The sequence below is a fragment of the Bombina bombina genome, chromosome 5, assembly GCF_027579735.1.
Source record: "Bombina bombina isolate aBomBom1 chromosome 5, aBomBom1.pri, whole genome shotgun sequence".
Classification (NCBI taxonomy): Eukaryota; Metazoa; Chordata; class Amphibia; order Anura; family Bombinatoridae; genus Bombina; species Bombina bombina.
Genome location: NC_069503.1, coordinates 1,028,590,674 through 1,028,616,277, shown reverse-complemented (window position 1 = coordinate 1,028,616,277; position 25,604 = coordinate 1,028,590,674). Strand labels below are relative to the sequence as shown.

Here is a 25,604-nt window from a genome sequence, read left to right as displayed (position 1 = left end):
CGGTCTTAGGCACGCAGTTTCACAGTGTATTATTGGTTGGTGCGTGGGGACAGGTAGGCGCCACAGCAGAGCGTACGCTTATAGGGGTGAATACTGAAAGTTACTATAGTGATCCCTGTTATTGCATTGTTTTCTTTCATGTAATTAACAAGAGTCCATGAGCTAGTGACGTATGGGATATACATTCCTACCAGGAGGGGCAAAGTTTCCCAAACCTTAAAATGCCTATAAATACACCCCTCACCACACCCACAAATCAGTTTTACAAACTTTGCCTCCAAGGGAGGTGGTGAAGTAAGTTTGTGCTAGATTCTACGTTGATATGCGCTCCGCAGCAAGTTGGAGCCCGGTTTTCCTCTCAGCGTGCAGTGAATGTCAGAGGGATGTGAAGAGAGTATTGCCTATTGAATGCAGTGATCTCCTTCTACGGGATCTATTTCATAAGGTTCTCTGTTATCGGTCGTAGAGATTCATCTCTTACCTCCCTTTTCAGATCGACGATATACTCTTATATTTACCATTTCCTCTACTGATTCTCGTTTCAGTACTGGTTTGGCTTTCTACAAACATGTAGATGAGTGTCCTGGGGTAAGTAAGTCTTATTTTCTGTGACACTCTAAGCTATGGTTGGGCACTTTATTTATAAAGTTCTAAATATATGTATTCAAACATTTATTTGCCTTGACTCAGAATGTTCAACTTTCCTTATTTCCAGACAGTCCGTTTCATATTTGGGATTATGCTTTAAATTATCATATTTTTTCTTACCTCAAAAATTTGACTTTTTTCCCTGTGGGCTGTTAGGCTCGCGGGGGCTGAAAATGCTTCATTTTATTGCGTCATTCTTGGCGCGGACTTTTTTGGCGCAAAAATTCTTTTCCGTTTCCGGCGTCATACGTGTCGCCGGAAGTTGCGTCATTTTTGACGTTATTTTGCGCCAAAAATGTCGGCATTCCGGATGTGGCGTCATTTTTGGCGCCAAAAGCATTTAGGCGCCAAATAATGTGGGCGTCTTATTTGGCGCCAAAAAATATGGGCGTCGCTTTTGTCTCCACATTATTTCAGTCTCATTTTTCATTTGCTTCTGGTTGCTAGAAGCTTGATGTTTGGCATTTTTTTCCCATTCCTGAAACTGTCTTATAAGGAATTTGATCTATTTTGCTTTATATGTTGTTTTTTCTTTTACATATTGCAAGATGTCTCACGTTGCATCTGAGCCAGAAGATACTACAGGAAAACCACTGCCTGCTGGATCTACCAAAGCTAAGTGTATCTGCTGTAAACTTTTGGTAGCTATTCCTCCAGCTGTTGTTTGTAATAATTGTCATGACAAACTTGTTAAAGCAGATAATATTTCCTTTAGTGATGTACCATTGCCTGTTGCAGTTCCCTCAACATCTAAGGTGCAGAATGTTCCTGATAACATAAGAGATTTTGTTTCTGAATCCATAAAGAAGGCTTTGTCTGTTATTTCTCCTTCTAGTAAACGTAAAAAGTCTTTTAAATCTTCTCTCTCTACAGATGAATTTTTAAATGAACACCATCATTCTGATTCTTTGGACTCTTCTGGTTCAGAGGATTCTATCTCAGAGATTGATGCTGATAAATCTTCATATTTATTTAAGATGGAATTTATTCGCTCTTTACTTAAAGAAGTACTAATTGCTTTAGAAATAGAGGATTCTAGTCCTCTTGATACTAATTCTATACGTTTGGATAAGGTTTTTAAAGCTCCTGCGGTTATTCCAGAAGTCTTTCCTGTTCCTAATGCTATTTCTGCAGTAATTTCTAAGGAATGGGATAAATTGGGTAATTCATTTACTCCTTCTAAACGTTTTAAGCAATTATATCCTGTTCCGCCTGACAGGTTAGAATTTTGGGACAAAATCCCTAAAGTTGATGGGGCTATTTCTACCCTTGCTAAACGTACTACCATTCCTACGTCAGATGGTACCTCGTTTAAGGATCCTTTAGATAGAAAAATTGAATCTTTTCTAAGAAAAGCTTATCTATGTTCAGGTAATCTTCTTAGACCTGCTATATCATTGGCTGATGTTGCTGCAGCTTCAACTTTTTGGTTGGAAACTCTAGCGCAACAAGTAACAAATCGTGATTCTCATGATATTATTATTCTTCTCCAGCATGCTAATAATTTCATCTGTGATGCCATTTTTGATATTATTAGAGTTGATGTTAGGTTTATGTCTCTGGCTATCTTAGCCAGAAGAGCTTTATGGCTTAAGACCTGGAATGCTGATATGGCTTCTAAATCAACTCTACTTTCCATTTCTTTCCAGGGAAACAAATTATTTGGTTCTCAGTTGGATTCTATTATTTCAACTGTTACTGGTGGGAAAGGAACTTTTTTACCACAGGATAAAAAGTCTAAAGGTAAAAACAGGGCTAACAATCGTTTTCGTTCCTTTCGTTTCAACAAAGAACAAAAGCCTGATCCTTCGTCCTCAGGAGCAGTTTCAGTTTGGAAACCATCTCCAGTCTGGAATAAATCCAAGCCTGCTAGAAAGGCAAAGCCTGCTTCTAAGTTCACATGAAGGTACGGCCCTCATTCCAGTTCAGCTGGTAGGGGGCAGGTTACGTTTTTTCAAAGAAATTTGGATCAATTCTGTTCACAATCTTTGGATTCAGAACATTGTTTCAGAAGGGTACAGAATTGGTTTCAAGATGAGACCTCCTGCAAAGAGATTTTTTCTTTCCCATGTCCCAGTAAATCCAGTGAAAGCTCAAGCATTTCTGAATTGTGTTTCAGATCTAGAGTTGGCTGGAGTAATTATGCCAGTTCCAGTTCTGGAACAGGGGATGGGGTTTTATTCAAATCTCTTCATTGTACCAAAGAAGGAGAATTCCTTCAGACCAGTTCTGGATCTAAAATTATTGAATCGTTATGTAAGGATACCAACGTTCAAGATGGTAACTGTAAGGACTATATTGCCTTTTGTTCAGCAAGGGAATTATATGTCCACAATAGATTTACAGGATGCATATCTGCATATTCCGATTCATCCAGATCATTATCAGTTCCTGAGATTCTCTTTTCTAGACAAGCATTACCAATTTGTGGCTCTACCGTTTGGCCTTGCTACAGCTCCAAGAATTTTCACAAAGATTCTCGGTGCCCTTCTGTCTGTAATCAGAGAACAGGGTATTGTGGTATTTCCTTATTTGGACGATATCTTGGTACTTGCTCAGTCTTTACATTTAGCAGAGTCTCATACGAATCGACTTGTGTTGTTTCTTCAAGATCATGGTTGGAGGATCAATTTACCAAAAAGTTCTTTGATTCCTCAAACAAGGGTAACCTTTCTGGGTTTCCAGATAGATTCAGTGTCCATGACTCTGTCTTTAACAGACAAGAGACGTCTAAAATTGATTACAGCCTGTCGAAACCTTCAGTCTCAATCATTCCCTTCGGTAGCCTTATGCATGGAAATTCTAGGTCTTATGACTGCTGCATCGGACGCGATCCCCTTTGCTCGTTTTCACATGCGACCTCTTCAGCTCTGTATGCTGAACCAATGGTGCAGGGATTACACGAAGATATATCAATTAATATCTTTAAAACCGATTGTTCGGCACTCTCTAACGTGGTGGACAGATCACCTTCGTTTAATTCAGGGGGCTTCTTTTGTTCTTCCGACCTGGACTGTAATTTCAACAGATGCAAGTCTCACAGGTTGGGGAGCTGTGTGGGGATCTCTGACGGCACAAGGAGTTTGGGAATCTCAGGAGGTGAGATTACCGATCAATATCTTGGAACTCCGTGCAGTTTTCAGAGCTCTTCAGTTTTGGCCTCTTCTGAAGAGAGAATCGTTCATTTGTTTTCAGACAGACAATGTCACAACTGTGGCATACATCAATCATCAAGGAGGGACTCACAGTCCTCTGGCTATGAAAGAAGTATCTCGAATTTTGGTTTGGGCAGAATCCAGCTCCTGTCTAATCTCTGCGGTTCATATCCCAGGTGTAGACAATTGGGAAGCGGATTATCTCAGTCGCCAAACGTTGCATCCGGGCGAATGGTCTCTTCACCCAGAGGTATTTCTTCAGATTGTTCAAATGTGGGGGCTCCCAGAGATAGATCTGATGGCCTCTCATCTAAACAAGAAACTTCCCAGGTATCTGTCCAGATCCCGGGATCCTCAGGCGGAGGCAGTGGATGCATTATCACTTCCTTGGAAGTATCATCCTGCCTATATCTTTCCGCCTCTAGTTCTTCTTCCCAGAGTAATCTCCAAGATTCTGAGGGATTGCTCGTTTGTTCTGCTAATAGCTCCGGCATGGCCTCACAGGTTTTGGTATGCGGATCTTGTCCGGATGGCATCTTGCCAACCATGGACTCTTCCGTTAAGACCAGACCTTCTGTCACAAGGTCCTTTTTTCCATCCGGATCTGAAATCCTTAAATTTAAAGGTATGGAGATTGAACGCTTGATTCTTGGTCATAGAGGTTTCTCTGACTCCGTGATTAATACTATGTTACAGGCTCGTAAATCTGTATCTCGAGAGATATATTATAGAGTCTGGAAGACTTATATTTCTTGGTGTCTTTCTCATCATTTTTCTTGGCATTCTTTTAGAATACCGAGAATTTTACAGTTTCTTCAGGATGGTTTAGATAAGGGTTTGTCCGCAAGTTCTTTGAAAGGACAAATCTCCGCTCTTTCTGTTCTTTTTCACAGAAAGATTGCTATTCTTCCTGATATTCATTGTTTTGTACAAGCTTTGGTTCGTATAAAACCTGTCATTAAGTCAATTTCTCCTCCTTGGAGTTTGAATTTGGTTCTGGGAGCTCTTCAAGCTCCTCCGTTTGAACCTATGCATTCATTGGACATTAAATTACTTTCTTGGAAAGTTTTGTTCCTTTTGGCCATTTCTTCTGCTAGAAGAGTTTCTGAATTATCTGCTCTTTCGTGTGAGTCTCCTTTTCTGATTTTTCATCAGGATAAGGCGGTGTTGCGAACTTCTTTTGAATTTTTACCTAAAGTTGTGAATTCCAACAACATTAGTAGAGAAATTGTGGTTCCTTCATTATGTCCTAATCCTAAGAATTCTAAGGAGAAATCATTGCATTCTTTGGATGTTGTTAGAGCTTTGAAATATTATGTTGAAGCTACGAAATCTTTCCGTAAGACTTCTAGTCTATTTGTTATCTTTTCCGGTTCTAGGAAAGGCCAGAAAGCTTCTGCCATTTCTTTGGCATCTTGGTTGAAATCTTTAATTCATCTTGCCTATGTTGAGTCGGGTAAAATTCCGCCTCAGAGAATTACAGCTCATTCTACTAGGTCAGTATCTACTTCCTGGGCGTTTAGGAATGAAGCTTCGGTTGACCAGATCTGCAAAGCAGCAACTTGGTCCTCTTTGCATACTTTTACTAAATTCTACCATTTTGATGTGTTTTCTTCTTCTGAAGCAGTTTTTGGTAGAAAAGTTCTTCAGGCAGCGGTTTCAGTTTGAATCTTCTGCTTATGTTTTTTGTTAAACTTTATTTTGGGTGTGGATTATTTTCAGCAGGAATTGGCTGTCTTTATTTTATCCCTCCCTCTCTAGTGACTCTTGTGTGGAAAGATCCACATCTTGGGTAGTCATTATCCCATACGTCACTAGCTCATGGACTCTTGTTAATTACATGAAAGAAAACATAATTTATGTAAGAACTTACCTGATAAATTCATTTCTTTCATATTAACAAGAGTCCATGAGGCCCACCCTTTTTTGTGGTGGTTATGATTTTTTTGTATAAAGCACAATTATTCCAATTCCTTATTTTATATGCTTCGCACTTTTTTTCTTATCACCCCACTTCTTGGCTATTCGTTAAACTGATTTGTGGGTGTGGTGAGGGGTGTATTTATAGGCATTTTAAGGTTTGGGAAACTTTGCCCCTCCTGGTAGGAATGTATATCCCATACGTCACTAGCTCATGGACTCTTGTTAATATGAAAGAAATGAATTTATCAGGTAAGTTCTTACATAAATTATGTTTTATTGCAGAGCATTACAATCTATACAGTTTTATCTTTAAAGACACAGTACACTAGTTTTTCAAATTTTTTTTCAAAGTTCTTGCTTTTTATTTTTTAATTACAGTACCACAACCAATATTGCTATTACTTGTTTTTTGTCATGGCTGGCCTTCAGGAAAGTACATGTTCTATGTGTTTAGATGCCAATGTGGAACCCCCTATTCCTTTTTGTCCCTCATGTACTGAGAGGGCTTTACAGTTTAAAGAACAAATTTTCTTTAATGCAAATATATCTAATGATGTTTCTCAGACTGATGAGACTCAGGGTATGCCGCAACTTTTTTCCCAAGTGTCACAGCCTTTAACGCCCGCACAGGCGACGCCGTGTTCTTAGACTGCGTCTGCCTCATTCACTCTGCAGGATATGGCTGCAGTTATGTCATCCACCCTTACAGAAGTTTTATCTAAGTAGCCCGTTTAACAAGGCAAATGCAGTAGGACAGAGGCCCACGTGGTCTCTGCGACTTCTGATGCTTTGATGGCTATCTCCGATGTACCCTCCCAGGGCTCTGAATTGGGGGGTAGAGAGGCCCTGTCTGAGGGGGAACTGTCTGATTCAGGAAGTGCATTTCCCCCGACAGATTCGGATGTCATGTCCTTCAGATTTAAGCTTGAACACCTCCGTCTTTTGCTGCGAGAGGTTTTGGTGACTCTGGACGACTGTGACTCTATTGTGGTCCCACCAGAAAATTGAGCAAGATGGACAAATACTTAGAGGTCCTTTCTTATTCAGATGTGTTTCCGGTTCCTAAGAGAATTTCGGAAATTATTACAAGGGAATGGGAAAGACCAGGTATCCCGTTCTCCCCTTCCCCTATTTTTAAGAATTTGTACCCTATAGCTGACACCGTTCGGGACTCTTGGCAGACGGTCCCTAAGGTGCAGGGAGCTATTTCTACCCTGGCAAAGTGTACAACTATTCCTATTGAGAACAGTTGTGCTTTCAAAGACCCCATGGATAAAAAGTTGGAGGGTCTTCTTAAAAAAAACTCTATGTTCATTAAGGGTTTTTATTGCAACCGGCGGCCTGCATTGTAACAGTCACGACTGCGGCTGCTTTTTGGTTTGATGCTCTAGAAGAGTCTTTTAGAACTGAGACCTCTTTAGAGGAAATACAAAACAGAATTAAAGCCCTTAAGCTGGCTAATTCTTTTATTACGGATGCTTCCTTTCAGATCGCCAAATTAGCGGCTAAGAGTTCGGGATTCTCCATCTTAGCCCGAAGAGCTCTATGGTTAAAGTCTTGATCTGCAGATGTATCCTCTAAGTCCAAGCTTCTGGCTATTCCTTTCAAGGGAAAGACCCTATTTGGGCCTGATTTGAAAGAAATCATTTCTGATATTACGGGAGGTAAGGGTCATCTCCTCCCTCAAGACAAAACATCTAAGCAAAGGGGATGACAGAGTAAATTTCGTTCCTTTTGTAATTTCAAAGGAGTCCCCCCTTCCTCTTCCGCTAAACAGGAATGGACTTATCCTCAAGCCAAGTCGACCTGGAGACCCAACCAGGCTTGGAACAAGGGTAAGCAACCCAAGAAGCCCTTTCGGGCTGGCCACGGCACCCAGGATCTTCACGAAGGTTCTAGGGTCTCTGCTGACGGTTCTCAGACCGCTGGGCATTGCAGTGGCGCCTTATCTGGACGAATTTCTGATCCAGGCGTCGTCTTATCAGCTGACAAATTCTCATACCGACATGGTTCTATCCTTTCTAAGGACTCACAGGTGGAAGGTGAATCTAGAAAGAGTTCACTAATTCCACGGACAAGAGTTCCTTTCCTGGGAACTCTAAATAGACGCTATATCCATGAAAATCTTTTTGACGGAAGTCAGAAAGTTAAAGATTCTGAATACATGCCGATCCCTTCAGTCCAATCCTCGGCCATCAGTGGCTCAGTGCATGGAGGTAAATGGATTGATGGTGGCAGCAATAGACATCATTCCGTTTGCTTGTTTTCATCTCAGACCTCTACAACTGAGCATGCTCAGACAGTGGAATGAAGATTATGCAAATTTGTCTCCTCAAATAAATCTGGATCAGGAGACAAGGGACTCTCTTCTTTGGTGGTTGTCTCCGGATCATCTGTCCCAAGGGACGTGCTTCCGCAGACCCTCATGGGTGATAGTGACAATGGACACCAATCTAATAGGATGGGGTGCAGTCTGGAATTCCCTGAAGGCTCAGGGTGTGTGGACTCGGTCGGAGTCTCTGCTTCCATTCAATATTCTGGAGTTGAGAGCAATATTCAATGCGCTTCAGGCTTGGCCTCAGTTGGCTTTGGCCAAATTAATCAGATTTCAGTCGGACAACATCATGACTGTGGCTTACATCAATCATCAGGGAGGAACAAGGTGTTCCTTAGCGATGAAAGAAGTATCCAAGATAATTTGGTGGGCGGAGGCTCACTCTTGTTATCTGTCAGAAATCTATATTCCAGGAGTGGACAACTGGGAAGCGGATTTTTTGTGCAGACAGACGTTTCATCCGGGGGAAATGGAACTCCATCCTGATGTCTTTGCCACCCTGATTCTCAGACGGGGCAGACCACAGCTGGATCTTATGGCATCTTGTCAGAATGCCAAGCTCCAGAGATACGGATCCAGGTCCAGGGATCCTCAGGACTAACTTATAGATGCCTTGGCAGTGCCTTGGTGGTTCAACCTAGCTTATGTGTTTCCACCGTTTGCTCTCCTTCCCCGGGTGATTGCTCGGATCAAACAGGAGAGGGCTTCAGTGATTCTCATTGCTCCTGCGTGGCCTCGCAGGACTTGGTATGCCGATCTGGTGGACATGTCCTCTCTGCCACCGTGGAAGCTTCCATTGAGGCAGGACCTTCTCATCCAGGGACCCTTCCATCATCCGAATCTAGTTTCTCTGCAGCTGACTGCTTGGAGATTGAACGCTTGATTTTATCTAAGTGAGGGTTCTCTGATTCGGTCATTGATACCTTGATCCAGGCACGTAAGCCTGTTACTAGAAAGATTTACCATAAGATATGGCGCAAATATCTTTATTGGTGCGAATCCAATCACTATTAATGGAGTAAGATTAGGATTCCTAGGATTTTATCCTTTCTCCAAGAAGGATTGGAAAAAGGGTTATCAGCAAGTTCCTTAAAGTGACACATTTCTGCTTCATCTATTTTGCTACACAAACGTCTGGTAGATATTCCGGATGTTCAATCTTTTTGTCAGGCTCTGACTAGAATCAAGCCTTTTTAGTGTTTAGACCTATTGCTCCTTTTTTTAGTTTGAATTTAGTTCTTAAGGTTCTTCAAGGGGTTCCGTTTGAACCTATGCATTCCATAGATATTAAATTGTTTTCTTGGAAAGTTTTATTTTTAGATGCTATTTATTCTGCTCGCAGAGTTTCTTAGCTTTCGGCTTTACAATGTGAATCTCCTTACCTTATTTTTCATTCCGATAAGGTAGTGTTACGTACCAAACCTGGTTTTCTTCCTAAGGTTGTTTCCAACAAAAATATTAATCAGGAAATTGTTCATTCATTGTGTCCTAATCCTTCTTCTAAGAAGGAGCGTCTGTTACATAACTTGGACGTGGTCCGTGCCCTGAAGTTTTACTTGCAGACGACTTTCGTCACTCATTTTCTCTATTTGTTGTTTTTTCTGGGAAACGTAGGGGTCAGAAAGCTACGGCTACCTCTCTTTTTTTTTGGCTGAAGAGTATCATCAGTTTTGCATATGAGACTGCTGGACAGCAGCCTCCTGAATGGATTACGGCTCATTACACTAGGGCTGTGGCTTCCTCATGGGCATTTAAAAATGATGCTTCTGTTGAACAGATTTTCAAGGCTGCAATTTGGTCGTCTCTTCACACTTTTTCTAAATTTTACAAATTTTATACTTTTGCTTTGTCTGAGGCTTTTTTTGGGGGAAAGGTTCTTCAAGCAGTGGTGCCTTCCGTTTAGGTTCCTGTCTTGTCCCTCCCTGTCATCCGTTTCCTATAGCTTTGGTATTGTATCCCATAAGTAAGGATGGAATCCGTGGACTCGTCATATCTTTTAAAAGAAAAGGAAATTTATGCTTACCTGATAAATTTGTTTATTTTACGATATGACGAGTCCACGGCCCACCCTGCCATTTTCTAAGACAGGTCTCTATTTTTGTTAAACTTCAGTCACCTCTGCACCTTTGGCTTTTCCTTTCTCTTCCTAACTTCGGTCGAATGACTAGAGTGGGAGGGAAGGGAGGAGCTATATATACAGCTCTGCTGTGGTGCTCTTTGCCTCCTCCTGCTGACCAGGAGGCGATATCCCATAAGTAAGGATGAAATCCGTGGACTCGTCATATCGTAAAAGAAACACATTTATCAGGTAAGAATAAATTTCCTTTTTTATTTAAATTGACAAAATGCTGTTTCGTTAGTTTAGTGGTAGCTGATCTGTTACTAAGGCTGTCCACTATAGGTACATATATGAGGCATTTTTATTTGTAAGGTATCATTTTGTTTTTTAAGTGAGATGCTATAAAATTTCTATTTTTTTATCATGCACCTTGGTATGCAAGCACATTGGCACATTTGTCCTTTGGGACATTATTATTTGGAGATGATAGGGGGTATTAGCGTTTTTCTAGGTGCTCTCTACAAATCAATACAAACATGTTATGTAATTGTTATTATCTATTTCTAAATAGCTGTCAAATTCCATTGTGCTGGTTTCATAAGTAGGGGTATACAATGCCAATGGATACATTTAACATATTAAACAAAACAAACTAATTAAAGAGGAGGAGGAAGGTTGTGTTTCATACTCCTCACAAAGTTTGAGGTAGTTTGTGATGTGGATCATAGTTGCACCATTGATGTATGGCAGTTCTGATTTTATTTTGTTGGTAAGGAATAAAATCATTTGATAAATGTATCTTAGTTTACCCCTAAGAACATTCACCAAAAAGGAAACTCTTTATATGGGCCAGACAGTCTTATGTTGCTGTAATGCTCCTGGGATATTCCACTATCAGACCGAACTTGGCCAGTAGTCTTGTTAACCTGGCATCAAGCCGGAGTGATAGGGAATATCCCAGAGCAGAGAAAGTTCGCAAGATGTGGAAAGCGGTACTCACTATAGGCAGGATAGTCTTTGGCGGCAACAGGCAGGGATTCAGCGGTTCGGTAGTTCAAGGGTAGACCAATTGAAGGACTGAAGACAACAGGATAGCCTTTGACGGTAACAGGTAGAGAAACCAGTGGTAAGGCAGTTCAAAGGTAAACCACTAGAATGGTCAGGCAGGCAGGGTTTGGTAACAGTAAGGCAGTCCAAGGTTCAAGGAATAAACAGGTAGAGTGGTCAAACAGGCAATGTTGAACAACACTATGGAAATCCTATGGAAATCCAGTATTTTAGGGGTTAAGCAAGCAGAGTAGTCAGACAGGAAGAGTTCGTTAAAGATATAGCAATACAGAATACAGTAATCCGATCCCGACCGGCTTCAGAGAGAGGAGCCTGCGACAATGACATCAGCATCGCACGCAACAGGAGCCGACACATCCCCTGACAACAAGCAAGGTAGCAGACGCTGTGCCACTAGCAACAGCTAGAGCGGTGCGGCGTGACATAGCCCACCTCTCAAGGGTTCCCTCCGGCAACCAGAGTCTGCTTCAAAGAATGAGCAGCATGAAATTTGGAGACCATAGATGGAGCATGCACATCACGGGCAGAAACCCAGGAGTGATCCGCCACAGAATGACCCTTCCAATGTACAAGATATTTCAGTTGTCTGCGCCTGTATCTGGAGTTCATATTCAGGGTTTCCATGGACCAGGATCGGAGAAGCACTGAGTCGGGCATATCTTTTTTTGATGTAAGGCTTGAGTAGTGAGATGTGGAAGACTGGGTGTATGCACAGGGTTTTGGACAAGGCCACTTTGTAGGCAACAGGAGACAGTGTTTTGAGGACTTTGTAAGGACCGATAAACCTAGGCCCTAATTTGTGACAGGGGTGACGTAGACAAATATGTCGAGTAACACGTTTACCCAAACATGTTCACCTACCGAGAAGGCACGTACAGAAGCTCTATGATGATCAGCAAACTTCTTGTATCTAGAGACAGCTGAATGTAGCTGAGAGCGAATACGTTGCCAATGAGTGGTGAGTTCAGCAACGTGTCGGTCTGCAGCAGGAACTCCAGTGGACTGAGCATAAAGAGGGAAGACTCGAGGTTGATATCCTGCTGTGGCTTGAAATGGAGAACATTGAATAGAAGAGTGCCAATGAGTGTTTCTTGACAGCTCAGCTATGGGTAACAACTCAGACCAATTTGTATGGAGAGAATTGACAAAGGCTCGAGATCCTGGTTAACTCTGTTAGTCCATTGGTCTGGGGGTGGTAGCCAGAAGACAAGGAAACAGTGGTTCCAGTCAACTTACAAAAGGCTCTCCAAAAAGTAGAGATGAATTGTGGACCTCTGTCGGAAACAATATTCGCAGAAATGCCATGAAGTTGTACCACATGCAAGAGAAAAAGAGAGGATAATTCTTGGGCAGAAGGCAGTTTTGTTAAGGTTACAAAGTGAGCCAGTCTGGAAAACTGATCCACCACAACCCAGAAAACTGTATGGTGGTCAGAAGGAGGGAAGTCCACAATGAAGTCTATTGTTGTGTGTCCATGGTTGTCTGGGAATGGGCAATGGTTGGAGCAAGCCAGGAGGCAAGGATCGGGGAGTTTTGTTGGCAGCACAAGTTGTGCAGACTTTCACATAATCCTGAGCGTCAGACTTTATAGTAGGCCACCATAAATGTTGGGAAAGACGTTTCAAATTCCTTGTCAACCAGGATGTCTTGAGAATTTATTACCATGAGGCCAGGATAGCACAGGAGTGTGTAGGTTCAAAGGTACAAAAAAGGATAACCAAAGCCACAGGGGCTTCAGGAGGTTTAATAGAGTGGGCGGGTTGCTGTCTTTGAAGAAGGGTGGTATTCAGTTGTGCAACCACACAGGAGGGAGGTATGATGTGTTCAATAGGAGCTTAAGAAGAATCACTTGAGTGAGGAAACTGACGGGAAAGAGCATCAGCCTTCTTGTTTTTGGTCCCAGGAAGATAAGAGACCACAAAGTTAAAACGAGAAAAGAACAAAGCCCACTTGGCCTGTCGAGGATTGATTCGATGAGCAGTCTCTAGGTAAGTCAGATTCTTGTGGTCGGTGAGAATCTGAATGAGATTGGCAGTGCCCTCTAACCAATGACGCCATTCAGTCAAGGCCATCTTAATGGCTAAGAGTTCACGATTACCCACATCGTAATTCCTCTCAGCAGGAGTAACGCGTTTAGAGAAAAAGGCTACAGGGTGCGACTTGGAGGTTAACAGAACCCTTTGAATTAGAATTGCTCCATCCCCTATCTCGGAGGCATCAACCTCTAAAGTGAACTGTAGGTCAGGATCAGGATGGCAGAGCACAGGAGCAGAAAAGAAAAAAACTTTTTTTAGACAAGAGAAGGCATTATTGGCTTCAGGAGGCCAATGTTTACAGTCTTTGTTATGTTTTGGCAATTCAGTATAGCGACTGTTTGAGAAAAGTTCTTTTTAAACTTGCGGTAATAATTGGAGAACCCCAAGAATCTCTGTAATTCCTTTAATGAAGAAGGTTGAGGCCATTCTAAAACTGCGGTGAGTTTAGCACAATCCATGGGAAAACCTTCCTTCGAGATGACATAACCAAGGAACTGGATCTGAACTTGGTCAAACTCACACTTTTCAAGTTTGGCTACCAAATAATTGTCTCTGAGATGTTGAAGTATCTGTCTCATGTGTTTATGATGCTCCTCCAGAGTGGAAGAGAAAATAAGGATGTCATCCATGTAGACGATGACAGTGCGATTGAGGAGGTCACGGAAGACATCGTTGACAAATTTAGCAAGGCAGGAGTTGAAACAGGAGGTACCTCAGGAGGCCAGTTGTCCTTTAGCCAAGTCGAACTGTGGGTTGTGTATTCAAAGCCAAGGATGACAGGATGTGCTGGGGAATGAATGACCTTGAACTGTAGCTGTCAAAATGGATCAACCCTGATCCAGAGTAGTTATTTTGAGACAATGTCTTTTCTGCAGAAGAGGCAACCTAGCTTGAATCATAAAACGGTGATCCAGAAAGTTTCCAGCTCCCCCGGAATCAATGAAGGCTTGAGTGTGGACAGAGTTCTGAAGGAAGGTAAGGGTAACAGGTACCAGAATCCAAGAGGAGTGAGGGGATTTAGTAGTGATCATGCTTAGAAGTACCCCAGAGTCATCCTCTAAGCATTGGCTTTTCCCGGGCGAATGTCACAATTTCGTAGTTAATGTGAGTTGGAGCCACAATAAAAGCATAGTCTCAATCTCCTTCTGTCTTTCAGACTTTGTGGGTTTGAAGAAGGAAAAATCCATGAGTTCCGAGTTCCTCTACTGGGGTAGCTGGAGATGTTGAAGGGGTAGAGGATACTGCAGAGACTGGACAAATAGAAGGACGAGGGAGGGAAGGATTCTCAGAGTTCTGTCTCGGCTTGTCTCTCCTGGAAGCGAGAGTCTAGACTGATACAAAGTGTTATAAAGTGATCCAAGAAAGAAGGAACATCACAATAAGGGAGTTCATCTTTGATGCGTTCATGCAGACCCCTCCTAAAGGCTGCCTTGAGAGCACTGCCATCCCAAGTGGTCTCAAGTGCCAAGGTGCGAAATTCAATGGCAAATTGTGCCACAGTCCTTTTGCCTTGGCGGAGATTCAGGAGGGAAAACTCTGCAGCAGAAGTACGGCCAGAAGTCTCAAACACAGTAGATAATGCAGAAATGAAAGTATCAGCATCGTTCAGGAGTGGAGCGTTCTGTTCCAAAAGGGGAGAGACCCAGACTGTGGCCTAATCTTTTAGTAAGGAAACGATAAAGGTGACCCTTAACTGTTGAGACTGAAAGGTGTGAGGATTATTGCTGAAGTGCAGCCTGCACTGGTTAAGAAAACCCCTACAATCAGTAGTACCTTCATATTTATCAGGCAATGGTATCCGGGGTATACTTCCAGAAGCAGGGGAAGAAGCCGCAGTAGTAGGAGCAGAGACTGGCAGTACAACAACAGGAGCGGTATTCCTCGCTGCAGCTAGTGAAGAGAGTTGAGCAGCTATAGCCTCTAGTTTGGATATGGGTTCCCAATATCTGTCCTTGAAGATAAACTGCTCTCGCTACCTCTTCTGGCTCCATGGCCCAAGTATAATGTAATGCTTGTGGGATATTCCACTATCAGACTGAACTTGGCTAGTAGTCTTGTTATCCCGGCGTCAAGCCGGAATGATAAGGAATATCCCAGAGCAGAGAAAGTTTGCAAGAGGAGGAAAGCGGTACTCACTATAGGCAGGATAGTCTTTGGCGGCAACAGGCAGGGAATCGACGGTTAGGTAGTTCAAGGGTAGACCATATGAAGGACTGAAGACAACAGGATAGCCTTTGACGGTAACAGGTAGAGAAACCAGTGGTAAGGCAGTTCAAATGTAAACCACTAGAATGGTCAGGCAGGCAGGGTTTGGCAACAGTAAGGCAGTCCAAGGTTCAAGGGATAAACAGGAAGAGTGGTCAGACAGGCAATGTTCAGCAACAGTATGGCAATCCAGTATTTTAGGGGTTAAGCAAGCAGAGTAGTCAGACAGGCAGAGTTCATTAATGATAGCAATACAGAATACAGTAATCTATCATACCCAGGAGCACACAAAGTAACACCTATACTTGGGCAGTGAAAGATTGTTAGAGAGCAACTTACATAGGCGCAGGATTCGCACCACAGGGGATCCCGACCAGCTTAAGAGAGAGGAGCATGGGGTGATGACATCAGCGCCGCACGCAACAGGAGACGACACAGCCCCTGACAATGAGCAGGGTAGCAGACGCAGCGCCCCTAGCAACAGCTAGAGTGGTGCGGCTTGACAGTTGCTGGTTTTTTTCTTAACTTGAAGCTGTTAAGCAAAAGTGTAATAGCAAATAATAAACACAACAATGCATACTTTCATATTAACATAGCCATTTCTAAATCACAAAACAATCTCAGAAGTATGTTTTTTTTATAATATATATTATTTTTATGTAAAACATGGGTTTTAAAAGTTTTGACACCACTACAAACAATATTTAGCCTTGAGACCCTTTCTGAAGTCTTTTTGAGGAATCTGGGACCACTCCTCTATGCAGCACATTTCAAGGTCCTTGGTAGTCATAGGTTTACACTTGTAAAGTATCCTCTTTATTTCAGACCACAAGTTGGTTTTAGTTGGATTCCCGAGATGGCTCATTATTTTGTGCACCCACAACCATTTTTATGTGTAGATTTTGATGAATGTTTGGGGTCATTCTGTTGTTTAAAAACTCAAAAAAAACCTGATCTCAAGCTACATTTTTGGTTGAAGCAATCCTCTTAATAAAGCCACTGATCTTAGCCAGTGTCCCCAGAACACTAGTAATAAAATAGCTCCAAAGCATCAATAATTCAGCTTCAGTTTTTGTAGCACTTCCAAAGGGCTTGCTTTCATGGAGGTGGCATGTAACCGTTTTATTTTGAGAATTAATTGTAAGATTACCCATCTGTTCCCTTTCACCTTTAAAGGGATATGAAACCTAAAACATTTATTTTATGACATAGAGCATACAAGTTTAACCCCTTGAGTGCTAACGACGGCTCTGAGCCGTCACAGTTGTTTCCCACTTTGTTGCTAACGACGGCTCAGAGCCGTCACTAGCACTCTTTCACTTTGAGGGAGATCTGGGGGCTCCCACCCGCTCCTACCCCAGCGATCGGGCCTGCATAGTGACAGGCATTGCACGTTTTGCATTGTGTCGTCACCGCGCAACTTTATTAAAAATTTACAATAAAAAGTATAGGGAAAGAGGGCATGCTGCTTAGAAGCCTGGATCTCAGGCATCTAAGCAGCTACAGACCCCCAAGACCCACCGTTGGAAAGGTAATCGCCTAACCTTCCCAACGGTGTAAGTCTTGGGGATCTAAAAAAAAACGTAAATCGGCTTAGCACCCAGGTGGGAAAATGCTTAGCACTCAAAGGGTTAAATAACTTTCCAATTTACTTATATTATCTAATTAACTTCATTGTCTTGGTATCATCTGATTTTAATGAAGCAGCAATGCACTACTGGGAGCTAGCTAAACACATTTGGTGAGCCAATAACATGAGGCATATATGTGCAGCCACTAATCAAAAGCTCCTGAGCCTTCCTATGTATCATTTTCAACAAAGGATTCCAAGAGAACAAAGCAAATTTGATGATTCAGGTAGAGCATGTGATTTTTTTTTTTTTTTTAATTTTTTTATTAAGGTGATCAGGCAAACATTACAGGTATACACAGGATACTTCACGTTCAGTACAGGGGTTTTACAGCACAGAAAAATAACAATAATACCTCACAATGTACTATCTGAGCTTGCTCAAACAAAAGTACTCTGAAACAAGCTAAACTAAAGCTCAAGTACAACAAAAAGCTATGGTTTGCATACCTAAAGAAAACCAAAAATATAACACCTAATTTTTTCCATTTTTATCTTTTTCCTTCCTTTTTTGTTAAGTACAAGATGTATATCCCTCGAATTATTATAAGCCCCTTTTGGACTTCCTGGCATGTAAAGACAATTCAACAAGAGGGATATAATATACTTGTATCAAAACAAAAAAGGAGAACAAATAAATAGTGAATTGACTTGTCACATAAGATTTTAATCATATACATCATTAAATATTTATGTACTCAACTAGAGTCATAGACTATATGAGGTGATTTCACATAAGAAGATAAGAACAAATGAAAATTAAAGCATAGAATCAATTTTTCACTACGAACATATTACATGTTGTTACTAATGTAGGCAAAGTATATAATAATTATACAGGGCAGAGAACCAACTACTGTTTTGCAGACAAAATAACCTATAAGGTTGAGATATATAATTGGCAAGTATTGCCAGGATAAGTAACAGCAAAAAAAAAAAAAAAAAAAAAAAGAGCATGTGATTTTAATCAACTTTCTAATTTGCTTCTTGGGTTTCGTATCCCTTTTAAGGTCAGTTTCAGGCTTTAGGTTTTCTGTCAGTCCTCTATTTAAAGAGAGAGACTTCACTGGTGAGGTTTACTTAGGAAAGTAAACCAACATATAGAAATTTCAATAATTATGTAATTTATTTTTGGGGCATCCTTAGTATAAATGCCTTCTTGTTTATCTTAATATGCTTTATATAACTGAAAATATTTATCAATGTATTTATTTTCCATTAAGGATACAGCCATGGGGAAACCAATCGAGGTTTTTAGATTTCCAAGCGATATGAGCGCCTGTGAGAAATGCCTGTGTGCTTCCATGCATTTTACATCTGCAACAATCGTGACTCTCTCAGATGGAACAGGGTCATTATATCTCATTAGAACTGGAAAGCATTGTGACAGTACACCTGGAAAGTGGGAGGTTAGTATTTTATACTGCTGTGCCACTTTATAATTATGTTCTTACTAATTTACGTTAATTGGTTACCAATAGAAATTCTCAAATTAGTCTCTGTTATAAGACTCTGCATGCGCTGACAATGTCTCTTTATTTAGTTTAAAAGGTGCACAATTCATTCAAGATGGTTCACAAGGGGAAACCATTCAGAGGTTGAGCATTTTGGTTAGTAAGCATTTAAAGACTAGAGTTTCCTGATTAAATTAACTGGGTTTTCATGTATAAGTGATACTATTCTCTAACATTATCTGTCTCTGCTTTTCCATTGTCCTGTTTGGATTCAAACGGTCAAAGTTAATATGAAAGCTTATACTAAATATAAAAGGAGTTGTTCAGCATGTATGTATTATGAGTTCTCTCTTCCCATAAAATGTACACCAGACACAGGGGATGCAAATAGTCATTCTTTTTGTTGGAAACATTCTGTCAGTGAGGCATGCACACCAAAAATAGACATCACTTATAGTCACACAGGATGACGACAAAAATTGAATGAGCTTAGCAAAAGTATGTATATATGTCTGTGTGTATATGTATGTGTGTATATATATATATATATATATATATATATATCATTTATTTATTTCATGTAATTGGCAAGAGTCCATGAGCTAGTGACGTATGGGATATACAATCCTACCAGGAGGGGCAAAATTTCCCAAACCTCAAAATGCTTATAAATACACCCCTCACCACACCCACAATTCAGTTTTACAAACTTTGCCTCCTATGAAGGTGGTGAAGTAAGTTTGTGCTAAGATTTCTACGTTGATATGCGCTTCTCAGCATGTTGAAGCCCGGTTCCTCTCACAGAGTACAGTGAACGTCAGAGGGATGTGAAGGGAGTATCACCTATTGAATACAATGGTCTTCCTAACGGGGATCTATTTCATAGGTTCTCTGTTATTGGTCGTATAGATTCATCTCCTACCTCCCTTTTCAGATCGACGATATACTCTTATATACCATTACCTCTACTGATTCTCGTTTCAGTACTGGTTTGGCTATCTGCTATATGTGGATGGGTGTCTTTTGGGAAGTATGTTTCATTTACTTAAGACACTCACTCTCAGCTATGGTTTGGCACTTTATATATAAAGTTCTAAATATATGTTTGTACTTATATTTGCCATGATTCAGATTTATCAGTATATTTCATTTTTGCAGACTGTCAGTTTCATATCTGGGAAATGTTTAAAAAAAAAAGAATGTTTTACTTACCTGAGGTTTTCAAATTGACTCTTTCTAAATTGCGGGCTGTATTAGGCTCGCAAGAGCGCAAAATGCTATAATTTATTGCTTCATTCTTGGCGCGAGACTTTTTTGGCGCGAAAAATTACGTTTGTTGACGCAAATTCAGCATTTCCGGCATCTTAGTTGGCGGTGAGTCTTTTCATGAGGTTACGTCATCTATGACGCTCGAGTTTCGTTCCGGATGTTTTTGCCGCAAAAAATGTTTTTCAGTTTGTGGTGCGTCATACTTGGCGGTAAACATTTTTTCATTATTTAAGACCTCATTCCTTTTGCCTCTGGTCTTTTTTTTATATGTCAGAGGCTTATTCTGTTTGCATTTTTCCCCATTCCTGAAACTGTCATATAAGGAAATTGATGATTTTGCTTTATATGTTGTTTTTTCTTTTACATACTGCAAGATGTCTCAATCTGATCCTGTCTCAGAATCTACTACTGGAATCCTGCTGCCTGATATCGGTTCTACCAAAGCTAAGTGCATTTGTTGTAAACTTATGGTAACTGTTCCTCCAGCTGGTTTGTAATAATTGTCATGATAAACTTTTACATGCAGAGAATGTTTCCATCAGTAGTAGTTCATTACATGTTGCTGGTCCATCAACATCTAATGCTCAGGATATTCCTGTAAATTTAAGAGAATTTATTTCTGATTCCATTCAGAAGGCTTTGTCTGCCATTCCGCCTTCTAATAAACGTAAAAGGTCTTAAGTTGATGAATTTTTTAATGATCGACAACATACTGATTTATCTATCTCTGATGAGGATCTGTCTGATTCAGAGGATCCTGCCGTAGATATTGACACTGACAAATCCTCTTATTTATTTAAAATGAAGTATATTCGTTCTTTATTAAAAGAATTGTTGATTGCATTAGATATGGAGGAGACTAGTCCTCTTGATACTAAAATTAGTAAACGTTTAAATTCGGTTTATAAACCTCATGTAGTTATTCCAGAGGTTTTTCCAGTTCCTGATGCTATTTCAGATATGACTTCTAAGGAATGGAATAGACTGGGTACTTCTTTTACTCCTTCTTCAAGGTTTAAAAAATGGTATCCTTTGCCTACTGATAGATTGGAGTTTTGGGAAAAGATCCCCAAAGTTGATGGGGCCATCTCTACTCTTGCTAAACGTACAACTATTCCTACGGAAGATAGTACTTCTTTTAAGGATCCTTTAGATAGGAAGCTTGAATCTTATCTAAGGAAAGCTTATTTATGTTCAGGCCATCTTCTTAGGCCTGCTATTTCTTTGGCTGATGTTGCAGCTGCTTCAACTTTTTGGTTGGAAACTTTAGCGCAACAAGTATCAGATCATAATTTGTAAAGCATTGTTAAATTAATTCAACATGCTAATAATTTCATTTGTGATGCATGCCATTTTTGATATCATCAGAATTGATGTTAGATATATGTCTTTAGCTATTTTAGCTAGAAGAGCTTTATGGCTTAAATCTTGGAATGCTGATATGACTTCTAAATCGACATTGCTATCTCTTTCCAAGGTAATAAATTATTTGGTTCTCAGTTGGATTTTATAATTTCAACTGTCGCTGGGGGGAAGGGAGCTTTTTTGCCTCAGGATAAAAAATCTAAGGGTAAATTTAAAGCTTCTAACCGTTTTTGTTCCTTTCGACAGAATAAGGAACAGAAACCTAGTCCTTCCCCTAAGGAATCTGTCTCCAATTGGAAGCCTTCCTCAATCTGGAATAAATCCAAGCCTTTTAAGAGATCTAAACCAGCCCCCAAGGTTGCATGAAGGTGCGGCCCTCATTCCAGCTCAGCTGGTAGGGGGCAGATTAAAATTTTTCAAGGATGTTTGGATAAATTCAGTCCAAAATCATTGGATTCCGGACATTGTCTCTCAGGGGTACAGAATAGGTTTCAGAGTAAAACTGCCTGTGAGAAGTTTCGTTCTCTCATGCATTCCAGTGAACCCAGAGAAAGCGCAGGTTTTCCTGAAGTGTGTTTCAGACCTAGAGTTATCTGGGGTAATCGTGCCAGTTCATTTTCAGGAACAGGGTCTGGGGTTTTATTCAAATCTGTTCATTGTCCCAAAGAAAGAAAATTCATTCAGACCAGTTCTGGAAAGTCTTGAATCGTTATATAAGAGTACCAACATTCAAAATGGTGACTATAAGGACTATTCTGCCTTTTGTTCAGCAAGGGCATTATATGTCCACAATAGACTTACAGAATGCATATCTTCATATTCAGATTCATCCAGATCACTATCAGTTCCTGATATTCTCTTTTCTAGACAAGCATTACCAATTTGTTGCTCTTCCTTTTGGCCTAGCGACAGCTTCAAGGATCTTTTCAAAGGTTCTCGTGCCCTACTCTCTGTAATCAGAGAGCAGGGTATTGCGGTATTTCCTTATTTGGCCGATATCTTGGTACTTGCTCAGTCTTTACATTCTGCAGAATCTCACATGAATCAACTAGTGTTGTTTCTTCAAAGACATGGTTGGAGGATCAATTTACCAAAAAGTTCTTTGATTCCTCAGACAAGGGTAACCTTTTTAGGTTTCCAAATAGATTCAGTATCCATGACTTTGTCTCTAACAGACAGGAGACGTCTGAAATTGGTTGCAGCCTGTCGGAACCTTCAGTCTCAATCATTCCCTTCAGTAGCTATGTGCATGGAGGTTTTAGGTCTCATGACTGCAGCATCGGACACGATCCCCTTTGCTCGTTTTCACATGAGATCTCTTCAGCTTTGTATGCTGAACCAATGGTGCAGGGATTATACAAGGATATCAAAATTAATATCCTTAGATCCCAATGTTTGACTATCTCTGACTTGGTGGTTAGATCACCATCGTATAGTTCAAGGGGCCTCTTTTGTTCGTCCAACCTGGACTGTGATCACAACAGATGCGAGTCTTTCAGGTTGGGGAGCTGTCTGGGGATCTCTGACAGCACAGAGGGTTTGGAAATCTCAAGAGGCGAGATTACCAATCAATATTTTGGAACTCCGTGCGATTCTCAAAGCTCTTCAGTTTTGGCCTCTATTGAAGAGAGAGCCGTTTGTTTTCAGACAGACAATGTCACAACTGTGGCGTATGTCAATCATCAGGGTGGGACTCACAGTCCTCAAGCTATGAAAGAAGTATCACGGATACTTGTGTGGGCAGAATCCAGCTCCTGTCTAATTTCTGCGGTCCATATCCCAGGTATAGACAATTGGGAAGCGGATTATCTCAGTCGTCAAGCTTTACATCCAGGAGAGTGGTCTCTTCACCCAGATGTGTTTTTTCAAATTGTTTAGATGTGGGGGCTTCCACAAATAGATGGCATCTCATCTAAACAAGAAACTTCCCAGGTACCTGTCCAGGTCCAGGGATCCTCAGGCGGAAGCAATGGATGCATTGACACTTCCTTGGAGTTATCAAACTGCCTATATTTTTCCGCCTCTAGTTCTTCTTCCAAGAGTGATTTCCAAGATCATCATGGAGCAATCATTTGTACTGCTGGTAGCTCCAGCATGGGCTCACAGGTTTTGGTATGCGGATCTTGTTCAGATGTCCAGTTGCCAACCCTGGCCACTTCCACTAAGGCCAGACCTTGTATCTCAAGGTCTGTTTTTCCATCAGGATCTCAAATCATTAAATTTGAAGGTATGGAAATTGAACGCTTAGTGCTTAGTCATAGAGGTTTCTCTGACTCAGTGATTAATACTATGTTGCAGGCTCGTAAATCTGTTTATAGAAAGATTTATTATCGAGTTTGGAAAACTTACAATTCATGGTGTTCTTCTCATAAATTCTCTTGGCATTCTTTTAGAATTCCTAGAATTTTATAGTTTCTTCAGGATGGTTTGGATAAGGGTTTGTCTGTGAGTTCCTTGAAAGGACAAATCTCTGCTCTTTCTGTTGTTTTCCACAGAAAAATTGCTAAACTCCCTGATATTCATTGTTTTGTACAGGCTTTGGTTTGTATCAAGCCTGTCATTAAATCAGTCTCTCCTCCTTGGAGTCTTAATTTGGTTCTGAAGGCTTTACAGGCTCCTCCGTTTGAGCCTATGCATTCTTTGGACATTAAATTGCTTTCTTGGAAAGTGTTGTTCCTTTTGGCCATCTCTTCTGCTAGAAGAGTTTCTGAATTATCTGCTCTTTCTTGTGAGTCTCCTTTTCTGATTTTTCATCAGGATAAGGCAGTTTTGCGGGCTTCCGCAAGCACTCCTTGAAATAGGGCCTCTCTCTGAGTCTGATGTCAATTAGGATCAAAAAGACACCAATGCCTCGAGATCCTCTGGTAAATCTCTTGCAGCAACTTTGTCTTTAATCGCATCAGAGAGCCCATGAAAGAAGGTGGCCACAAGGGCTTCATTGTTCCAACCTACCTCTGCGGCAAGCGTACGGAATTCAATAGCATACTGAGCAACAGATCTTGTAACTTGCTGAATGGACATGAGTCGTTTAGCAGCAGAGGAGGATCGAGCCGGAAGATCAAATACCCTTTGAAAGGAGGCCACAAATTCAGGGTAATTTGAAATCACAGGTTTATTAGTCTCCCACAAGGGATTAGCCCAGGCAAGAGCTGTATTAGAGAGCAACGAGATGAGAAATCCCACCTTAGCTCTGTCAGTGGGAAACACCTGAGGTAACATCTCAAAGTAAATGCCCACCTGGTTCAAAAACCCTCTGCACTGAATAGGATCGCCTCCATATTGCTGAGGTAGAGGTGCAGAACCGGACTTGCTCCTGGTAGGCATAGGTGCAGCAGCGGAAACAGGAGCAGCCATAACTTGCGGGATACTTTGGCCCAAATGTGCAGTGCGAGTCAGCAGGGTTTGCAGGGCTAGTGCAAATTGATCCAAGCGGTGATCCTGTTCATCCATCCTGGAAATGATGGCAGGTAAAGGTAGATTATTAGCACCATCAGGATTTATGGCCTTTGCGTAATGTCAGGGTGCCAGGAATCAGACTGAGACGAGAAGTGCAAACATAATCACACCCTTATTCATAGCAAAAAATAATAAAAAGTCCACAAGTCAAATAACAAGCCAGGAGTCAAAACCAGAGCTTGAAGTCAGACGAGCCGGAATCAGGAACAAGGAAAACAGCAGAGTCAGGAACAAGCCAGGGATCAGGAACCAGGAAGGACGTCAAGCAGCCAGGTAACACACAGGAACTCTCACAAACAGGTCTGAGACAACGCAAAGGCAAAGCATACTGAACAGAGGCCCTTTCAATAATAAGTGATGACATCACAATTCTGAGACTGCATCCTGTCTCACATGGATGATGCACACCAGTCTGGCCATAAAAGGAAGTGTAGGAAATGAGCAGCATCCCCCACAATGCACCATAGTCAGGAAGAGAGGTGAGTAAAATGGCTGCCAGCAGCACATGGCAAACAGGGAAAAAACCCTGACACTCCCCCCTCTTTTGCTCTCTCTCCCCCTGTCCTTTTTTTTATGAACCACCCACTCGCCACCCGCTCACACCTCCCTCTGGCACCAGCAGAAGATTGTTACAGACTGTAAAACACACAGTGTCACCGTCTGTAACGACCAGGCATCTGGCCTCATATGGAGGTGGAGCACCGATCGCGCTCTGGCTCCATATGCGGCAGGTGCCTGAAGCTTCAGGAGCTCCAGCTCTCAGCTGTTATGTTACAGCTAAGAGTTAGAGTTCCTGAAGCTGTCTCTCGCTGATGTAGCTGCGCGCGCATCCAACATTCCTTTGAGGATGCGTGTGCAACTGCCGACGGCGACGGACAAACGCAATTATAGTATTGATAGTGGTAGTTAAGAATTGGATACTTAATTTGCCATCACATGTACACATATAGAAAAAAGGATATAGGACCTTATTGAGAGATACTATGACTTGCAAAAGTTTA

The 25,604-nt window shown here is 41.3% G+C and overlaps 1 protein-coding gene across 1 annotated transcript in view; it reads left to right on the top strand.

Moving 5' to 3' along the window:
- Positions 1–25,604, top strand: part of NUDCD1 (NudC domain containing 1) — a 637,137-nt gene that overhangs the window by 155,276 nt on the left and 456,257 nt on the right. Inside the window, exon 3 of the mRNA XM_053715288.1 lies at positions 18,283–18,468. Coding sequence (XP_053571263.1) covers positions 18,283–18,468 — 186 coding nt within the window. The remainder of the gene's footprint in view (positions 1–18,282; positions 18,469–25,604) is intronic.